The sequence below is a fragment of the Dromiciops gliroides genome, chromosome 5, assembly GCF_019393635.1.
Source record: "Dromiciops gliroides isolate mDroGli1 chromosome 5, mDroGli1.pri, whole genome shotgun sequence".
NCBI lineage: Eukaryota > Metazoa > Chordata > Mammalia > Microbiotheria > Microbiotheriidae > Dromiciops > Dromiciops gliroides.
Window position 1 is genome coordinate 132901012 of NC_057865.1, and position 22587 is coordinate 132923598.

The 22587-nt window shown below is 38.4% G+C and overlaps 1 protein-coding gene across 2 annotated transcripts in view; it reads right to left on the reverse strand.

Annotated features, from left to right (window-relative positions):
- Positions 1-3646: 3646 nt before the first annotated feature.
- TES (testin LIM domain protein) overlaps positions 3647-22587 on the reverse strand; it is a 74811-nt gene continuing 55870 nt past the window's right edge. For both annotated transcript variants that reach the window (XM_043967088.1, XM_043967089.1), the window contains exons 3-7: positions 19848-20100; positions 18290-18622; positions 15526-15741; positions 14752-14910; positions 3647-4864 (exon numbers count right to left, since the gene is read on the reverse strand). In XM_043967088.1, the coding sequence (XP_043823023.1) occupies positions 4673-4864; positions 14752-14910; positions 15526-15741; positions 18290-18622; positions 19848-20100 (1153 nt within the window). In that variant the 3' untranslated portion in view covers positions 3647-4672. The remainder of the gene's footprint in view (positions 4865-14751; positions 14911-15525; positions 15742-18289; positions 18623-19847; positions 20101-22587) is intronic.

The window sequence follows — 22587 nt, forward strand, 5'->3', positions numbered from 1 at the left end:
CGCCTCTGGGTGCTGGGTCTGCTGCTGATTCGGCTGAGGAAGGGCGACGACGAGGCCCGCGGCGCTCCTCGGGTTAATGCCTCGTCTGGCCGATCGCAGATGGGGCTCTGCTCGCCCAGTGACTCCCCATCTCCGCTCCCTGGCTCGGCCCAGCCTGTCCGCTGGGCCCTAGCTCCGCCCCCGCCCCGCCCCGCTCTCCGTCCTCCCTGCTCTGTTTTGACTCCGGCTTGGCTCGGATCCAGGCCTCGGGTACAGCACCCCGGGCGCTTTGACCTCAGGCTGGCCTGCATTTTTCCAGTGAGCATTATTATTCTTGTGCTTCTCAAGGGCTTGGTCTGAATGAAAATTAGATTTAGACTCAGGTTTAGAAAATTGGGGGATCTTATTGGTTCTGTTACAAGTTGAAAGTCATTCCACCATAGTTCACATGGATTCTTTAAATTTTGTTTGGTTCAATTTAGCGGCACAGTGGATAAACTCCTGAACTTTGAGTCAGGAAGATGTGGGTTCAAATTCTGTCTCAGACGCTAGCTGTGAGACTCTGGCAAAGCACTTAGTTTATTCTCTATTTTCTCCTCTGTAAAATGGAGCTGATAATGGCTGTATAATTGTATGCATTACATATAGGTAAATTAATATAATATTTTAATATGAAGGGGGAAAAACAAGGTAGCTAGGTGCCATAATGGATGGAACACTGGGCTTGGAATCAGGAAGACTCATTTTCCTAAATTCAAATCCCGTTTCAGATACTAATTAACTCTGTGACCCTGGGCAAGTCACTCAATCCTGTTTGCCTCAGTTTCCTCATGTGTAAAATGCACTAGAGAAAGAAATGGCACCCCAAATGGGGTCAAGAAGAGTCAGACATGACTGAAACTCAACATTCAAAAAATAAACAATAGTTTCTTTTTATAATACAGTTAAAACCCCAAACCAAAATGAATTACACTGAATGGTTTACTTCAAATTAAAATAAGAACAATAGTAATTTTTAAAAATACTTTAAAAAATCTTCCTAAAGATTAGAGGACAAATACTGGTCACGTACCTAATGACCCCTCAGTTAACTTGTTTAGTCATTTCAGTTCTGTCTGACTCTTCCTGACCCATTTGAGGTTTTCTTGGGAAAGATACTGGAATAGTTTGCCATTTCTTTCTCCAGATCATTTAATTGATGAAGAACTGAGGCAAACAGAGTTAAGTGACTTCTTCAGGGTCGCACAGCTAGTGTCTGAGGCCACATTTGAACTCAGGAAGGTGAGTCTTCCTGACTTTAGGACCAGCACTCTATCCACTGCATCCATCACCTAACTGCCTCTCTGTTAACTCTGAGTGCCATCCTAAACATAAAGATCTCCTCAGGGCATACAACAGACTCTTACTGCCACATCTTCTAGTATGGGTCAGTAGGCCAACTGGGCCCTGCCAGCATCTGTGTAGGAATGTGTGGGCTGACCTGCCATAACTCCTCAGTAGTATCAGTTAGAAGTACACAGATTGACACAGTGAAAAAGAGAACCAGTCCCAGAATCAGGAAGACCTGCATTTAAACACCTGTCTCTGACCAAGATAACCTGAGTGTGTTTGGATTAGTCAAGTCATTCTCTCAACAGCCCAGGAAACTCCCTAAAACCATAAGTTATAGACAAGGTAGATCTGGTCAATGGGTAGGAAAAATTACCATGTGATAAAATCAGTTTGCTTGTTTGCCACTTATTCTGACAGTCAATTATACTTAAATATCTCCATACACTTTAGAACTACTACTTCTTCACTTGTTGGAGATGTAGAACAGAAATTCTAAACTTTTATCTGTCATGAACCTCTTCGAGAGTGTGGTAAAGTGGATGGACCTCTCCTCAGAATAATGTTTTGAATGCATAAAAGAAAATATGTAGATTATAAAGGAAATTAATTATATTAAAGTCTTTATTAAGGGGACAGGTAGGTGGCACAGTGGATAAAGCACCAACCAGCCCTGGATTCAGGAGGAACTGAGTTCAAATGTGGCCTTAGCCACTTGACGCTAGCTGTGTGACCCTGGGCAAGTCACTTAACCCTCATTGCCGAGAAAAAAAAAATTAAATTAAATTTTAAAAATTAAAAATAAAAATACCTGCATCTACTGTTAGTACAAAAAAAAAAGTCTGTATTAAAATATTTCACAGACCACAGGTTAAAGACTTTTGATGTAAAAGCAATTCTTAGATACTAGTTGAACAAAATGGCTTTTAGTGTCCCTTCCAGGAAACTAAATTTTGTGATATCTTGCGAAATGCCCTCACTATCTTCAGAGATGAATAGATGCTTCAGTTAACAGAAGAAAAATACTCTGAGACAAGTGATATGGTCAGTTTTCTGTCCTTTTTCCAGAGGGATATGGGCCAATAAGTGATACTTCCTCAAAAATTATTAAATAGAAATCTATTTTATAGTAGATATGGTTAATTTTGGGGGGGTCAGGGCATTGAGGGTTAAGTGACTTGCCCAGGGTCACACAGCTAGTAAGTGTCAAGTGTCTGAGGCCGGATTTGAACTCTGGTCCTCCTGAATCCAGGGCCGATGCTTTATCCACTGCGCCACCTAACTGCCCCCCAATATGGTTAATTTTGATGTGAGAAAATCATTTCAACTATATAATGGACAAGTTTTCTAATCTACAAAATGAGGCAGAGATGAGTTTGGATTAAATGGTCTCTTAGGTGTTCTATAGTTCTAACATTCTATAATTCTCTGAATGTAAAAAGGTCAAGATGGACCTTCAGATTTTTTCTTTCTTTGCCTTGAAATCTGACAGGAAACATATTGAAAAATCATTTTTAAAGTCCTATACAGAAGCAAAGTTGTCACTATAGTACAAAAGTTGCAGTGAGTGGGGACTTGGCATAGTATAGTTGGGAGAAATCCACAAATCTTCCTGAATTTGGAATGAGATCTGGGGTTTTGCCACTTACTACCTATGTACCCTTAGGTAAAGCATTTAACATTTTGGGGCCTCAGTTTCCTCATCTGTAATATGATATTAAATTTGATCAACGGCTCCCAAAGTATGGCCTAGGGAACTTTCAGGGGGCCCACAAGGCCAGATCTTTCTTCATAATACCCCTAAAATATTTTAATTCTTCATGAAGTATATTAATAGATGTGATTGATGCATATAAAAAGTCTTTGGATGCCACAATAGTTTTTTAGTGTATAAAGAAATCCTGAGAACAGAAAGTTTGAGAATCATCGGACCTTATTAAATTGACGTCCAGTTCTAAAATCCTGTGCCCTAGCTCCCTGAATAGGAAATTTAGGTATTAAATGTATCTTCAATTAAGATAATTACTACTCCCAACCAACCAAACATTGATGACTTTAAGCCCTTTGTTTTTTTGTTGTTAAATGTGATACTTTCTCACTCTGAAAAACCCAAGTATTGTCCTGTTTTAAGCAACAGCAGTAGCTTACTCACTTTTTTTAAAAACCAAGATATCTGTAATCCTTGAAGATATTGCCCCCTGCTGTAAAAAAAGCATAGTTGCAATAAGATTTACTTTTTCCTGCTAAAAAGATGAGAATAAAAATATATACAACCATTGAAGTGATCAAAGATTGGATTTTTTTTATTTTTAATGTTACAAACATAAATGCACCTCTAAGGTATCTATGATTTGGATGCTTCTGTAAATAATATCCTATGTAATTGATTGTAATATGTAATTAAGATGGGGGTCTTCTGAGGAAAAGGAAATTAGTCATACCAATAAGCATCATTATAAACTGTCAGAGAATAGTTACCATTTAGAAAAAAAGTGAGAAACATATTAAGGGTTTAGCAAATCCCAAATCTGCCAACAGCAATTAACACATTTCACAAGTTCTCTTGGATCCACAGTATACCTTGAAATATAGACACAGATGTTCTTAGAACTGACAACATATGCTATACATGAATATCTTAAATTCACACTGCAATACCTTAAAAAAAAAGCTCAAGGCCCATCTATAAAGAGTTGTAAAGTGGGTGATTCGGTACCACATACAACACTCCCCCATATCTACAGATCAAGGGCAGATCATTGACTAGAAGAACTTTGACCAGACTAGGGCTATGAAGTTGAGGAGTGCCAAACAGAAAACAATTAATGAGCAAGACAACAAAGCAAACAATATGTCCCCTTACATCACTGGGCAGGGGATAATACACAGAGGCTAGAAATAAATGACAGCTATAAATTTTTTTTGGAGATGCTTGTTTAATAAGCACTTTGTATCCTTCAACCCCTTCCCCACTATCAGAAAACATCATCATTGCACGCCACCAGAAAGCTGAATAAAAAGGGTCCGAGAAAGAATCCATACATGTTCTTTATTTAAAGTTGTTTCATTTCAGTATTAAAAGTGAAAGGTGGGGAAAAAAGAGATAAAGACTTGGCCTTCCGAGGTCAAACATGGCATTTCCTCTATTTTTAGATCTGAATAGGTGCTTAATACAATTTTTAAAAGATGAAAGCAAAGACTGAGAAAGAAAAAGGGGAAAGAGAAACAGAAATAACAATTTCTCAACTTATTCCAAGTTGTTTTTTCTTTTTTATTTTTCCAAATGCCCAAATTCCATTTTACAGTAGAAATGCAGACCACTTTGGAAGATAGCAATGGCTCAGAATTATCTAGTGCTTTCTCATTAAGACATCATCATCTTTTTACATTCTACTGAACAGAAAAGCATCGCTTCTACTGGGATAAATTTCTGACCAATCAGACATTTGCTGCAACAGGAACAGAGAAAGCACTCTTCAGTGGCATGCCAATTAAAATTGTTGTAAGTTACTCGCTGCACTTCTGGATCAATCGCATTATGACATCCTTGACAAATCTGTTGAACAGAAAGAAGGGAAAAAAGATTCAAACCAAATAATACCATAGTATCTTAACCAAATGTTTTTGACTCAAATTTTAGAAGAGATGCATTAAATATGTCTTCTTTAGATGCAGAAGGTAACCCAACTATAGGAGACCTAACTGTAAAGGCTTGAGCAGAAACAATGGCCTTGAAATCCCATGAGCTTTTGCAAAGTGAGGAGATATCCACCGATCAAGGAATGGCTGAACAAACTGTGGTATATGACTGTGATGGAATACTATTGTGCTCTAAGAAATGATGAAGGAGATGGTTTCAGAAAAAAATGTGGGAAGACTATTATGAGCTGATACAAAGTAAAGTGAGCAGAACTGGGAGAACACTGTACACAGTAATAGTAATATTGTAATGATGATCAACTGTGAAAGACTTGACTACTCTGATCAATATAGTGATCCACAAAAATCCCAAAGGACTCATAATGAAAACTGCTCTCCACTTGCAGGTAAAGAAATGATGAACTATAAGTATAGAATGAAGAATGTATTTTTGTCATTTTATTTTTCTTGCTTTTTTGCCCCACAACATGGCTAATGTGGAAATGTTTTGTATGTCTTTGTGTGCATAGTCAATCACATTTTTTGCCTTCTCAATGACTTATAGATAGGGAAGGAGCAGAAGAAAGGACTGTGAAATAAAAAGAAAAATAATTTTTAAAATAAGAAAAAAATGAGCTTTGACCATTGTGAAAAATATAAGAAAAAGCCTTTCTCCTTCTTCTAAGGAAAATATTCCCTAGGTGCCCTGAGTAGACCAGTCCTCTATTGACTGAATTATATTGGGTTTAGTTCTATTATATGCAATCAAGATGCATAGTAGTTCATTGTAAACCGAAGTACCTGTCTACAAAGGATTTTCATGGCTCATTAGAACTATAATTAGGTAGATCTTACCTGTTTTATACAGAATACTTATTAAAAGCTATAGTTCTTATAGACAATGTTGAATGGCGATGTTAAAGGTGATTAAAGATTTTGTTTAAAAGGACAGGCAATATTTGAGAATAGTTATCTTTGCAGAAGTTATATAACGATATATAAAACATAATAAATTACATACCTATTTGGAGATGAGTATTATTTTTAAAACTACTGATTTCATAGGGAAAATTTGGTGAGCTGCTTTTAAGTGAAAGGGGAGTCATTCAGAGCCAGGAAGATCTGACTTAAGATACTGAGAGGTAGAGAAGACAGGCTAAGGCTGGTGTATTGAGGAGTTTGAAGAACCTAACAGAGAAGGAAGGAAATAACAGGGGGCAAAAACAATTTGTCAGAATTGCTTTAAGAGACCAGCGGCAGGAGCTGCTGCAGACAAAAAGGTTTGACTGCTAGTTCCCGATTGGCTGAATAAAGACTGCAGGTGTAGCTAATGCCTTTTAGCATCACCTAGTGCTTAAAGAGAGGTGAAACCTCCTAAAAAGCTTGTGGTCCCTTTTCTGCTCGTGAGAAGAAAGACTAGTATTGTAGCTGCTTCACTAAAGATTCTGCAATATAAAAGAAAAACTGGATAGGCTGATTTTCCTTGCTCAGTGTCAACCAAAGCTCTTTGTTGTGAGCTGTGTTCAGATTGGACAACATAGTATCCTAGGGAGAGAATGACTGCCTGGGATAGTTGGTATAGCCCTTAGATTGCCAGCCTGATAGATTTTTTTCAATTTTCTTACTTAAATGGAACTAATATTTAAAGTAGGAGGTAATACTGTCTAAATATCATTTTAAGAGAGATTTTTCCATTGAAATACCTTGTAAATGCTGTGTTTCCAGTACAGAAGAGAATGTGCCCAAATGGAGAGCAGTGAGGAGCAAGAGACAAGAAGTTTACGGAGAAATGGAGTCATGTGATGGATGTGTTTCTGAATGGACCAATGACATCAAAGAATGCAGTCCAGATTTGTGAGTTATTCATATGGGTTTTCCTTCTTCCTGTGCTTTTCTGCCAGGTTCATGTAAGTGCATGCCTACTCTTCCCCCTCAGGTACTTGGTGCAGTAGTACAATGTGTGGGGTAGGGGTGAGATGGAGCCAAAGACGATGTATATGACCTCAGATACAAGAGAAGAGGTTAGGATGGAATAGAGTAATATCAACAAGATGCTGAACTCCTTGAAGAAGGAGGGAGCATGAGCTGGGGACTGGTTAACAACTATCACAGAGCTATGAATAGGATCCTCAAAGGAGGAGAGATTTGCTGAGGTGTGGTAGTTCTGTGTTTGCTCAACCTTTGTGAATCTTCCATAGGGCCCCACCTGACAGGCTTGGGGTATGAATGTGTGTGTTGTGTCTATATATCTTAATACAGCATAGATACCAATGGAACAAGTAGACTGGCCTTCAGTTATTCCTTGCTCTTGCTTATTGTTTGTTCTGGTCCTGCATCTTTCTGAGTCAAGCCTCTAAGATGCTTGTCCTCTACAATTTTCATAATCTGTTGCATCCTGCAAATGCCTTCCATATGCCTCTAAAGTCCCCCTTGGGTGACCTTCAACTTTAATTCTTCAGAGACTGGGTTTCATGTAAGTTGCAGCCACATGGCATCACTCATGTTAAAAGATAGGTCTTTGTTTTGGCTTGCCATCAAAGCACTAGATAGCATTTCCTCCTCCTATTCAATTCTGGGATCTCTTCATTGTCTATGTGCAACATCTGTCCAAGACACATATCCTTATAGAGTAGTTTAGTGGTCTATTTATGCATCACATCATCTGAACACTAGGCATTCTTTAGCGGGCAAGATTTTTCCTGGATGGATAGTTGGGCCAAACTTCTTTGAGCAATTAAGGATCGCATTTGGTTGGCACTTCAGTGTCCTGGGGCTTGATACAATTGGCATAATGTTATTCACAATCAGAAACATCTGGAAGACTTTGCCATATCTATGGAATCCTGCCTTTCTTCAGACTCTGTCCTGGACCTTTTCCACGACAGTAGCAAACACCTTTGGTGAGCAAATCTCCCTGTTTTATGTCTCTCTTGATATGAATTATCAGAAGGTTGTTAAACAGAGTTCTTTCTAATAGAACATCTACCAAGAATCCTTGTATGATTTTGATATATGCATGGGAGACATTTCATTGGAAGCCTGTTGCTCTACTGAATCATGAAGACTGATGATTAATGTGGTCTAATGTTTAATACAGCAAAAGGCTACTGGCTTCCTATAATATCTTTCATTTATGATGTCCCAGATGTAAGTGTAGAGTATTCTGAGGAAAATTTTGTAGAGATAAGAAAACAGGCTTAGGCGTTACCCATAGTCTGCTGCCTTAAAAAAAAATAGAGAGAGAGAGAGAGAGAGAGAGAGAGAGAGAGAGAGATGTGTGTATGTATGTATATATACATATATATATATATGTATGTATGTATGTATATGTATGTATATATATGTGTATATGTGTGTATATATGTATATATCTATATGTATATATATGTTCTGCGGAGTTTTTTGCCAAGTCTTTAGTGTCTTCATCACCAGGAAAATGTTAAAAAGATAAAAGCTTTTATCTCAAAGAGAAACTAGGGGCTGTTGAAAATGCTGTGTAGCCAGGATTGGTGGCACATACCTATAATCCCTGCTCCTGAGGGTGGCTTAGGCCAGTGGATTCAAGAGCTCCAATAGGCTAAAGCTCATTGTATATCTCCATTAAGTCTGACAAAAATATGGTGAACGTCTGGGCCTGGAGGACCACTAGACTTTCCTAAGATGGGGCAAACCAGTCCAGGTCTGAAAAAGTAAACTAGATTAATACTTTTGTGCCAACCAGTGTTGGGATCCAACTGTAAATGGTCACTTGCTTGCAGGCTGGGCAAGATAAGAAGGATGTAAAAAAAAAAAAAAAAAAAGGAAGGAAGAAAGAAAGAAAGGGGCAGCTAGGTGGTACAGTGGATAGAGTACCGGCCCTGGATTCAGGAAGACCTGAGTTCAAATCCAGCCTCAGACACTTGACACTTACTAGCTATGTGACGCTGGGCAAGTCACTTAACCCTCAATGCCCCCCCCCCACAAAAAAAAAGATAAGAAGGATGTAGTCTCCAAAAAAAATTGTGCAATTATGTAGGCCAGGCTTTTGCCCCTCAGTTATTTTGTACTGAGTTCACAGTCAATCTGTAAGGTCTGTCCTGTAACGATTGGAATAACGCCACCTGCTGGATACTTACTGTAGAGGAGTTCTGCCCATGAAGGGAAGGTCTTTGAGGGCAAGACCAGGAGTCAGGAAGTGACGCGGGCTAGTGGGAGGAGGAAGGAAGAGACTGGCGCTCGGTCTCGCTCTCTCTTTCCTCTGGACTCTGGTGGAGAGCGGAGCTAGAAATGTGCTCTCCCTTTAATAGATAGGAATCTAGGCCTTTTTCTCTCTCTTTACCAAATTCTTATTCTCCTTAATAAATGCTTAAAAGTCTAACTCTTGCTAAAGTTTATAATTTATTGGCGACCACTCATTAGATATTTTAGACAGACAAGCTAGAATTTTAACCCTTAACAGATGGCTGACCACGAAGAGGAAAGCTAACCCTCAGTCTTCTTCTGATCTGCTGGTTGGGTAAGAAATTTCCCCTCCCTCTCCCTTTAACTGCTAAGTACTGGTGTACTGGCTGTGTTTTTCCTTTGAATTTTTTCGAATGGACCTTTTAAACTCCCTAATTATCCTATTTTTGATTTTGGTCTGTTTAACCAGACAAATGGGAGATAAGATCATGTTAATGCTTTGTTTTTGTGGATTTTCTATTTTTCTTTTTATTTTTGTTAAAAGAGCCAGCAACTTACTCACACAAGGAAATATCTCTCCCTCTCCCAACCATGCTTTTTCAGAGAAACCTGAAGAGATTCCCGCAGCTTTTCCCAGTTCTAACACTAATTGTTGCTCTAATTTTGCATGCCTGGAGGCAATGACCCACCCTCTAGAAGCTTTTAATCCCCTAGCACCTGGAGGCAAGGTGGGGGAAGAGGAATCCAGGCCTGAGTTCAAAATCAAGTCTGATTCAAATTGCGCTGGTCCCTCCCCCCCTCTCCAGACTCCACCCTCTACTCCTCCCATGGCCAAGCCCATTGCTTCCCCGGCCTGGGAAGTCCAGAGATCTAATGCTCATGCGCAACTTTCTCTAACTACATTTGCAGCTTCAGGCTCAGCCCTTCCCCGGCCTGGCTGTGCTTCTGAGACAACCTTAGAAAACCCTTTAAATTCCAGATATGCTCGTTTTGTTCTTAATTTTGCTAACCTGCTTTTGTCTTTAATTAGTAATCTTATAAAGCATTTGTATGGTGAAAAGGCTGACAGACAATATAGAGGGGTTAAAGAAGAAAAACTTAAGCTGAATAAGAATGACAATCATCACCATAGTTCAAGACTCCGCTTCTTTTGCCATGGAAGGGTACATATTTTACAGAAATGTAGAAGTAAGCAGCAAGGTATTGATATGAGTATTGGGGATTTTAGATATCGGAATCAAAAGTGTTCTGAATTCACTCAGAGTAATAGTATCAGTTCAGAGGTTGCATAGGATTTCTATGCTATTACATATGCATTTTGAAATTAATGGTATAGGTTTATTTTCATAGAGATTTTAATGCTTTTGAGATTGTGTCTTATACTTAGTTTCTAAAACAAGGAGAATATTTGTAAAAGCTTTTTATAGTCATGTGATCAAGTTTATATTTTGTAATACTCTTATTAATATTAAGTTCATATTCATTTAGATTTCCTTAGTTTGAATTTCACTGTATTTTATTGTTCCATGTGTATTTTCTTCTATTCATTTGTCTATCTAATTTTGAAACATTGCAAGATGGGTTTGATTTTATTATACAATGTTAATTCTAGGAGTATTGTGCTCCCATATTCTGAGTTGTTTGTTTTTGTTATTTTTTTTTCTCAACTGATTATTTGATCAAACTCTTTAAAGCATTTCCCTGGCAAATTGTTTGCCATGGCAAGTGTAAATTGATTCTAGAAGTATTATTTTTGATAAGTATATTCCAAAAAAAAAAAAAGAGGGGAACATTTGTAAAAGTTTTCTTTTTTAAAAAAAAAAGTTTTCTTTGAGATTCTGTTGTGCTTTAACTTGTATTTAAGTATGTTCTGATTTTTCACAAAAGTAATTGTATACTAAGTAAAAAAAGGGTATTATTTGAAATTGTTGCATAATTATATATTATATTTTGAGTCAAGATGTATTCACATTTTTTGCAATCATTTATTATCCTCAATTTTTAAATCCATATGAGACTTGGATTATGGGAACTTATCATTTAAGACATTAATTGCCTTTATTCTGAGTTATCAGATGCCAGTTGGCCAAGATGCCATCCAATCACAAGAGGAATACATGCAAGAGCAGACACTGAACTGTCACATGAGGGGAGACATGCATGAAGTCAAGGTATGGCCGAGGGAACGGCTTTTGACAAATGTTGAGGTTGGATTCTCTTGGTTTAATATTTTATTTTATTTTTCCCCACAATATTGTACAGATGGCTGGAAGTATTGATCCCACCCATCTCACTTCTACACCTGGCTTCTATGCTCCCTCCTATATGCCTGATGCCATGGACCATCTCAATCCCATGCATCTGATTAAGTCTGACTCAGTTTCCTCCAATATGTTCGGTGGCATGGACATATATTCCATCCACCTATTTTAAGCCTGGCATACTGTATGGGCAGTACATATTGCTCAAGTGTGGGAATGCTCATATCCCATCATTTCTCTGTTCTTTTATGGTAACCCCCATAATTATCTCAGGTGTCATGATAAATACAGTGTTGAATTTGGCCTTGACACCTGTTACCAATTATATTAGATTTTTTAATTTCTCATAATGGCATGAGGATAATTAGGCAGATGATGCAAAAAGTGATGAAACAAAGATAAAAAATTATTTTTAATAATTAATATCGCAGCAATTGTCTTCTCAATTACCCTCCATAAGGGGGGACTATAGTAATATTATAATTTTAAAGAATGTTTCAATTTTTGTTTTATTATATGTTTCATGTGTAACAACTAAGATTCTGAATTCCCTTAGACATGTTTTTGAGAACTTTCATTGTTTGATTTGATTATTGACAAAGCTATTTTAAAGTTGTGTTAAGCTCAATTTTGTAGGAAATTTTCCTGGCTGATTACCAGCATCCACACATCAACCCCTGAAAAGACTTCCATTCCACGACTACACCTAGAGGACATCTGAGAAAAGACTTTCAGAGACTTTAAATGAACAGTTTTGATTTGTTCTTTTTGTTGGTTTTTTTCTCTTTCTGTTATAATATACACCATCTGTAACATGTATTCTCTGCAGAGGCCCTCCCTTTGTAAGACTAATGTCAAAGCGTCGGTTCATGAGGACAAAAAAAATCGCCCCTCTGGACAAAACTTTCCTCTCTTCCTTTTCTATATTGTTGTTCACATATTATTAGTTAGCAATAGTTATCATATTGTTTTTACTGTTCCGTCAATGAAACATTTTGTTTCTTGAGGAACAACAGCGGGGACTGTAACGATTGGAATAACGCCACCTGCTGGATACTTACTGTAGAGGAGTTCTGCCCATGAAGGGAAGGTCTTTGAGGGCAAGACCAGGAGTCAGGAAGTGACGCGGGCTAGTGGGAGGAGGAAGGAAGAGACTGGCGCTCGGTCTCGCTCTCTCTTTCCTCTGGACTCTGGTGGAGAGCGGAGCTAGAAATGTGCTCTCCCTTTAATAGATAGGAATCTAGGCCTTTTTCTCTCTCTTTACCAAATTCTTATTCTCCTTAATAAATGCTTAAAAGTCTAACTCTTGCTAAAGTTTATAATTTATTGGCGACCACTCATTAGATATTTTAGACAGACAAGCTAGAATTTTAACCCTTAACAGTCCAAGATCAATTTCGTTATGCAACTTATAAAAGATGGGATGTCCACCAAACCTCATTTCATAACCTTAGAGAAGTGTTCTTCATCAGGGCAGCTAGGTGGCACAGTGAATAAAGCACCAGCCCTGGATTCAGGAGAACCTGAATTCAAATCCGGCCTCAGACACTTGACACGTACTAGCTGTGTGACCCCTGGGCAAGTCACTTAACCCCCACTGCCTCACCAAAAATTTTATTTTTTCCTGTATAGATTGTCAGGCTGACTTCTTGTACGGCTATACTCACTGAAGAAGGCCCATGTTATTTGGGAGCTTGATACAACAACCATGTTGTCACTTGCAAACAGGAACACCTAGAGTATTTTGTCGTCTCTTAATGAATCCTTTCTCCATTTCTGGATTTATCTTTTACTTGATATTGATTAGAGAGTCACTTAGAAAAAAGGAATCCCATATAATCTTAATATGTTCATGAAAGGCATCTTATTAGGGAAGAGCTTTTAATGCTCTATTTTGCTCTGAGGCATATACTATTTTGTAATAAATTTAAAATAAGCATAGAAGGATTCTGTACTCTACTTTTTAATCAACTATGTGACTGTGAAGATAATTTCTATTAGGGACTATAATCTGTGAAAGCTTTCCCTAATCTCTTCCATTTTCAGGAGCTCTGTTGACATATGTATAGACTGTCTAGATCTGCCTTGCACATAATAGATGCTTAATAAATGTTTCCTGGATTGAATAAAAGATTTCATTTTTTAAATGGTCAAGCAGGCATGATTAGTACAAGTTTGGGGTAATAATTTAATCAGTAAGTTTTCTCTCATTCTTTTGGGTAAGCTTGAAAATCCAGTGCCTAAATTAAGAAATTAAGTTTATATGGGCTTTTTCTTATGCTTTCTTAAGCAAAGAAATTTTAAAAAACACGATTTTCCCTTTGTTCTACAACAGAAAGCAGTAAATTGCCAAAATATAGACCTCTCATGCATTTAAGGGCCTGAATGCCCTCATGTGATGAAAGGAATGTGGATCCTTTTTGTGTCACTTAAAAAGCAAACAAAAGCTGAGAGCAATAATGAGGACAAGGACTATGAGGACCGGCCTTTGGAAAACTCTTGACATCAAAAAAATAAATAAATAAAATGGTGAGTTAGCTAGGTGGCACAGTGAATAGAGCAGCAGCCTTGGATTCAGGAGGACCTGAGTTCAAATCCAGCCACAGACACTTGACACTTACTAGCTGTGTGACCCTGGGCAAGTCACTTAACCCTCATTGCCCCACCCAAAAAACCACCAAAAACCAAAAAAAACCACAAATTCCCTGTGGTGGTCCTAACAAAGAGGTGATAGGCTCATGGTGTTGAGATTGAGACATCTATGTATTATTTTTGCATAATTATTCATATTTATTACAAGAGTGGGGGTTTTCATCACGGGGAAAAGGTCAGAGAAAGGGAAAAGAAATGTTTGTTAATTGAAAAATAATACACTTAATTTAAAAAAGAAATGAACATCTCAGATGGTACAGATATAGTACGAGATAGGAGTCCATAAGCAAAAATTCATTTATAACAACAAAAAAGGTAATCAGACTCTTTGAGGTCAATAGAGTAGGTTCTGACTTATATGTATATGAATGAATTAGTTGTAAATGGGTTCCAAAGGTAGAATTCGAGTCTTTGCCTAAAGCCTTACTTAGACTCTAGTGTGGTAAGGGCACTGAGTAGAACTCTATATTGGTTCCAGTTCAACAAATCCCTTTCTGTTTTAAGTTCCTTAGTGGGGAATTGAAGGGAGGGGTATCTGTCCTTTGTTCTCAAAGAAGACCATGACATCAAGAAGTTCCTTGGAAACAACACTTAAGACCTGCTAGAGAAGCCATGTACTTCTTGTTCAGTAGAGCCTTTTGCTTTCCGTTCCTAAGTTTATAGATGTATGTAAATACTTTATTATGCTATAGGATAATAGGGGTAATTCTGTCTCCAAAAGATCTCTCACCACAGCATGGTTCTTCACGTAGCAAGGCTTGCATATGGGCTTGTTATTGACCATAACATAGATTTCCCCAGCAAGAACGGTGTCACAGTCAAAGCAGCAGAAATGTTTCAGATGCCAGCTTTGATTCTCTGCCTGGGTATATTCATTGCTGAATATCAACTAGAAAGATGACAAAAAAAGAAAGAAAAAGTCATTTTTTTCCTTCTAGTCCTGTTTAGCTCAAAAAACCCATTTGGAAAAATCATTTATAATTAGATTCACTGACCCAATAAAGCATTTAGATACAATAAATTTGAGAGGCAGTATCAGAGGGGTTAACCATGAAAGTCAGTTCAAGTGCTATCCCTGACCTGTTCTGTGTGACCACAGGTGAGTTGATTAAATTCTTGGAGATTACCAACTTTCCAAGATTATAAATTGCCAGTATGTGACAGGTACCATACCAGGAATTCCCCACAGGTCTGTGGTATCCCTTATGTTTCAAGCTTTGAAAAAGAAAATCTAAGGTCTGACCAGTCATCTCAGTACATAAGACAGACTTCTTAACATTTTCTACTAGTAAACATCCATCATGAGCTCTCCTACTGATGTGCCTGGGGCACTCAGAATGAATTAGAAGCCATTAAGTACCAATTCTTTGAGAAAGAAATAAAACACATTTCAACTTGAACACATTCTAATTGCCTTCTCTTTATGGTTATGTCACTGAGGACGACAACCTGGGACTAGAGTGGACATTGCCTGTGGGCACAGGCCATCCCAGGAATCTCTTACCTCATCACACCCAGCACACCGAGGTTTCTCACTGTCACAGTAATGCCTGCCACAATACAGCTTCCCATTCTTCCAAAAATAGATCATGTCCACCAGAAGCTCATTGCAGGTGCTACAAACGAAGCAGGCCGGGTGCCAAAATTTATCATATCCAGCTCTCTCAGCATAAACTGCGGGATCGCCTTCTTTCATGCTCTGCTTGCAGCAATAGCAGGACTGAAATGGATACCCCGTGGAAAAATTGAGTCACAATACTGACAATGCTAATGAATGCATCTGATTCACTAGAAATGCACATCATTCATTCATACATGCATCCAGGGCTGTTGTCACTTGATAAGATGAGGACAAAGAGTCATTTAATGCCCCTGATACTCCATGTCTTTCTCTTTTCATCTCTGTCCAAACAACTGGACCACTACTTCTTCTAACTAATATAATTACAAAAAAAAAAAAATACTGACCTACCAAAGCTAGTAGTATGGACCAGTGACTCATTCATGACAGACAAAAAAAAAGTACTTAATTAATTTATGAAACCAAGCAATCCCATCTCATTCACATTTCACATCACCTCTCTGCTGTGAAAACAACAACTTAGATTTATATTAGGGGTTCTTAACTTGGAAGTCTGTGAATTTCTTTATATGTGCTTTTATTTCTCCAGATACAAAGCCCTGTCTTTCCTTCTCTATGTCACTACAACTTTGTGAGGAAAGAAATCAGACGGCATTTCTGAAAGTACTCTGAAGCCTTTCAAAGAAAAGTTACATGAAATGAAGGGGTCATTGTTATGAAGTCAAAGAAATAACACTGTTTTCCTGTAGGATTTGACAATACTTTCAAAGTTCCCCACATTATTAGGAGTATGTTAAGAGGATTTCACCATAGACTATTTTTTATATTTTTTTAGGTCAATTCAACTAAACATTTACAATGATTCAGGAATTGTCCCCCACCCCCATCCTTTGTTTTTCCAGATTAAGGAAATGAATCATACTTAATAGTTGTTTTTAAAGAACTGAGTTATTATATAAAGTTGCAGGAAGGAATCCTAATTATTTGAGGATTATAGACTTACAAGCTAGAAAGGACTTTAGAGGCCATTAATTCCAAGACCCTTATTTTATAGATAAGGACACTGAGGCCTAGAGAGGTTAAGTGATTTGGGGGTGGGTGGGGTGAGTTCAAACTCCAATTTTCTTGACTCTAGGCCTAGAACTCTATCTACTCTACCAGAGGTGTCAAACATATGACTACATGCATCGCACTCTGCATGAAGAACCAGATTAAAATGTAATTGGGGGCATCTAGGTGGTGCAGTGGATAAAGCACCAGTCCTGGATTCAGGAGGACCTGAGTTCAGGTCCAGCCTCAGACACTTGACACTTACTAGTTGTGTGACTCTGGGTAAGTTGCTTAACCCTCAATGCCCAGCCAAAAAAAAAAAAAAGTAATTGGGAAATATTTAAAGAAATTTTTAAAAAGAGTAAAACATAGATGAGATCACATTTTAAAACAATGTCAATAAGCAACCTGCAGGGATCATTATGGACAGATAATTAATGGTCCCCATTTCCTTTGAGTTTGATACCACTGATTCATAATTTTAATGCACCTGCATTCACTTCTGCCAAAAAAAAAAGGGGGGGGGATTGGAGTTGGAGAGAACCGAAAGACATCAAATGGTCTATTAACAATTAAAAACAATTAGACAATTTTTTAAAACAGCCCAAGACCAACAGTTTCCAATCATTTCTTAAATAAATATTTTCTTGAGGGCAGCTAGGTGGTGCAGTGGATAAAGCACTGGCCCTGGATTCAGGAGAACCTGAGTTCAAATCTGGTCTCAGACACTAGGCATGTACTAGTTGTGTGACCCTGGGCAAGTCACTTAACCCTCATTGCCTGCCCCCCCCCCCCAAAAAAAATCTTCTTGGATGTAGCTGCAACTACCCCTATCTCATAGCCCATTTCAAAATTCTTTTATTAAGTTCTTATTCAGACATTTGTAGGCACAGACTGATAAAATAGATGCTTCTTAAAATAACAAAAAAACTGAAGCAATTAAGTGGTATCATGTCTTAGCTTTTTCTTCTCCAGACCAGCCAAATAAACTCAGCTCCTCTTAAAACTTAAGTCAGGACTTGAAATCCATTCTTTCTGATTTCAAGGCAAGTTTTATAAACACCAGACCATGCTGCCTCTAGTGGAGCGTGTGGCTATAGCTCATAAATATATAATTACTGTGTAGTTGATAGCAGCATAAACAGAAATGCTCAAATTTTTGTCTAACTTTCACAGTTAGGAAAGCAATTGAACCAATATACAAACTGGCATGTAGACATTTTGATAACAAAAGAATACCATTATGCTTCCTATTGTAATCTATTATAATAACATTATAAATGCTACATATTTTCTATATTTTTCTGTAACTGAATATTTCTATAATTAAAATTACATTTAGGAAAAAAAGCTAAGAGGCAAGATCCGCTGTTGTCCTTCCATTAATTTCTCAATTCTTTAGTGTAACTGTGGGATGCTCATAGATGAAAACCTAACCTTAATAATTTCAATGTCACTTCTCATTTAATTCAGTTCTCATTTAATTCAAATTCTGGTTCCTTTGGTTTCCTCTGCCCACTCTTCTCCTAGAGAAGTATGAGGAAGTAGAAAAATAGGGACACTAAGTAAAAACAAAGATGTGGCTCATGGCCTCAGAATAACAAGGACAAGTCTTATCGATCTCTTTGAAACTTACATAGTCCTCTTTTTGATCTGTTGATTTATCCTCCATTGCTCCCACCACAGCCGTAGTGCCTCTGTACCCACCATCGAGTATATTTCTGTCAAAAGCTTTTATCTCCATCTCACTGGGAAGTTTGACATCTCCAACACCCAGAGCTTCATTCTTGTATTTCTTCACAAACTGTTCCATCTGCTTCACCTCATTGGGAGTCAGCTCATGACACTTAGAAGGATCCTGGTCATGAGCAGGGAGCTGCTTAGCTAATTGCTTCTTCCGATACTGGGCCCCCTCAGAGCCAGCCACAGGTTGTTTGTCCCTGGGAAGCAGCTGCATGTATCGCCTAGCCTAGAGTTAAACACAAAGAACCAGGGCCATAAGAGAATTCAACACTTTAAAGCAAAACATCAGAGCCAAGTTTTCCATCTCACTTAGGCAAACTTTCATTTTTATCTAAAACAAAAGTAAGGGTTCCCAATATAAATAAATCATGGGACTTTTTTAAAGGGGAAATTTTGAGAATAGTATTAAGTATAACAGACTGAGCTCTATAAAGTTTTAAACTAAATAGATCCTCTTTTCAAGGTTCAGCCTATTTTCCCCCAACTTTCTGATCAGTTTTTAAATAATGAGTCCATATAACATTTTCCTTTACATTTTTATACAAATGCAGTTGTCATAAGGCAACACAAATATTAAAGAACTGTGAAGTATTCATGTTTTTTCTTGTGTTTTCTTTTCCACTGTCACACACAAAAAAATGACATTAATTCATGATGTCTTCACGATGTTGCCTCCACTGTGTTCTAAATTTCTGAGCAAAGAAACTCTCCTAAAAGACTTCTCAGATGTCCAATTTGGCTGTAGTTCTAAGAAAAGTGGAGCACTCTCTGAACAGTACACTCACTTTTTTGGCCTTATACAGTAACAGAAGGGCTCCAGTGAATTCTTCCCTTAGCATCACTGACATAAATTATATTCTTTACGATTACAGAAGTCATACTTTATGGCCTTTTAATAAATGGGAAAGTTTCAAGATTTGCAAGCTTGATAATAGAGTATGCACAAATGCACAAGGTATATACTCTTCTGTCCTTATTAACAAAGGTGTAGAATATACCCTAAAGGAATTAAAAACACTGACTCAGAAATCCTTGAAATAGTCCCTAACATGAAATTCACATATGGCATAGTTGTAACAGAAAGAATTATGAGTTCAAGCAGTGGAACTCTTTAAAAGAGTTTATTTTATAAGAATAACAGAACCGAGGACATTAAGCTACTAATAACATGAATGAAAATGTGAAAAGCACATTAGAACATGATTGCTATCAATTTCATTATAACTCTGTCAAAAAGGCCAAAAAAGAAAAACCCCCAACCCATAAAAACCCTGATTGGAACAAGGTCTCTTACACTCTCCATATATAGAGCTTTCATCTCTCTCTCTCTCTCTCTCTCTCTCTCTCTCTCTCTCTCTCTCTCTCTCTCTCTCTCTCTCTCTCTCATATTCTTTCTTGTACACACACATGTTCATACATATATACAAGCAATCACTCATTTTTTTACTTACCAGTGCTTGATTCTGGACAGGAGGAGCCCATTCATAGGTAACTGTATTGATGGCAATATTCTTCTTGGCAGGCACAGGATTGGTCAAGATCATCACATTGCGTTTATACATGGGAATCCCATCTGTTTTCAGCTTTGCAATTAAAGTAGTATATTTGGTATCTTCAAAAAGTTTTCCCACTTTCCGATCTTCCTCATTGCTCATGAAAACATCATGTTCCTCCTGACCACACTTGCAGTTGCGGCATATTTTCCTATAATTTTGGAGAAAAGTAGGCAATGTTAAGCATTCTATTTACATAGTGTGGGATAACCCTGTTTTTGTTTTTAAGAAAAATATATACACACTCACAATGGAGGCAAAAAACACACTGTATAATCCAATTAATAGCTTCATTATAAAATAGATTCTGGCTAACATGTCCTTTCCCCAGCTTCCTAAACCAAAAGTTATTCTAGTCCTTTCTCTATGGTCAGGTAAGCACTCTGTTGCCACCACGTGTCCTTTTTTCTGAGCTTATTTCCCTGACAGAGCTTTTAAAATATTAGCTGTGTCTCATTAAAAGAAGGAGGTCTTCCTGGTCCTGTAAGTAGGAGAGAAGTGAAAGTTCTCTTGGGTCCCCAGTGAAAACTAGTGACAGTAAAGAGGAAAAGGAACATATGCTTTGGAGATGGGCTCTGGAGTTTGGCAACATGAGTTATTCTGGGACTCCTAGAGACATTTCTTCATAGTCCCTCCTTTATAGTGAAAATACTAAGATTCTACATTTTTTTAATCACACATATCCAAAATAGAACTCATTATCTTTCCTCCTGAAACTGCTCCTCCTCTAAACTCCCCTATTTCTGCTGCAGGCACAACCAAGCAGGTTTGTGGCATGTTTGACCCATCCCGCTCCATACTACATATCAAATCAATCGCTCATTCTTGTTGATTCTACTTCTACACATCTCTTATGTTCATCATTCTCTTTCCACTCATGACCATTATCTTAGGTTCAGGTCCTCACTGTTTCCCATCTGGTTTATTACAATATTCTCCTAGTTAGTTTCCCTGCTTCCAATATCCCTCTTTTCTAATTCATCCTCCACAAAGCTGGCAAAATAATATTCCTAAGGGGCAGCTAGGTGGCGCAGTGGATAGAGCACTGGCCCTGGATTCAGAAGGACCTGAGTTCAAACCTGGCCTCAGACACTTAACACTTAACTAGCTGTGAGACCCTGGGCAAGCAGCAGAGTAAAGCTTGGAATGCAGGCACTCTGGCTCCAAATTTAGTATTTTTTCCAAATACACCCATATGTGTGTGAAAAGGGAAAGGGAAAAGGATTAGGGGAGAAGTAAGAGAGGAAAATGGATGGCCACTTCCTGAAGAGGTGAGGAAGGGAGCAAGAAGATCTATCTGGGAATGAGTCATCAACCTGAAAATATGGCAAAGTGGGCAGGTCTCTTGGCTAGGCATATATAATGTAAATCTGTTTGACTCATACAACACATGGTAGGTATTTGTACTGTTCACCTCATTGCAGAAGTGGTACAAAGAGGTTTATTAGTACCTTATCATCCCAGTCCCTTTTTTTTTTGGCAGGAGGAGAGACAAAGTATAAAGAGGAAAGTCATGGGAGTAGGAGTCATGGGGCCACAGAAGTAAAGTGGGAAGGTCCTGCAGAAGCCATCTAGTCTGGCCCCCTCATTTTCTGTCCCTTCTCTCCTCTGACGCTGCCACCTCCCTGGTGCAGGCTCTTATCACCTCATACCCAGACTGTCCTAACAACCTGCGGATGGGTCTGTCTGCATTAAGTCTCTCCCCACTCCAGTTCATCCTCCTTTCAGCCACCAAAGTGACCGACCTGAAGCTCAGGGCTGACTCTATCACCCTTACTCAAGAAACTCTAGTGGGTTCCCTATCACTTCGAGGAGGAAATACACAATCCTTTGTTCTGCATCCAAAGCCTCTTATAGCCTAGCCCTGAATGGGTAGGACCTATTCAGGCTTCTTACACCCCACTCCACCCACCAGGTACTCTTTGATCCAGGGGCACTGAATCATTGGCTGTCCCATCTCTCAGCTCCAGGGGTTTTCTCTGGCTGTCCCCATGCCTGGAATGCTCTTCCCCCTCATCTCTGTCTCCTGGATTCCTTTAAGTCCCAACTAAAATCTCTGCCTCTATAGGAATCCTTTGTCAACCCTTCTTAATTTGAGTGCGCTCCCTTGTTTAATTATTTTCTTTTTTTATCCTATATGTAGCTTGTTTTGTACATATTTATGACTTGTTTCCCTCTTTCAAGTGTTAACTCTTTGAGGACAGGAACTATCTTTTGCCTCTTTTTGTACACCCAGTGCTTAGCAGAATGTCTGACGTATTGTTGTTCAGTCATTTTCAGTCATGTCTGACTCTTTGTGACCCCATTTTCTTGTCAGAGATACTGGAGCAGTTTGCCATTTCCTTTTCCAGCTCATTTTACAGATGAGTAAACTGAGGCAAAAAAGGTTAAGCGACTTGTCCAGAGTCACACAGCTAGTAAATGTCTGAGGACAGATTTGAACTCAGGAAACTGAAGTCTTCCTGACTCCAGGCCCAGTGCTCTATGCTCTATGGCGCCACCTAGCTGTATACCCACGCCTATATATAGCAGGTGCTTATTAAACATTTACTGAATGACTAAGAAAGAAAATGACTCCCAGGTCATACAAGGAATAAGTGTCAGAGGTGGGATTTAAAACTACCCTCTGTGATGCTGC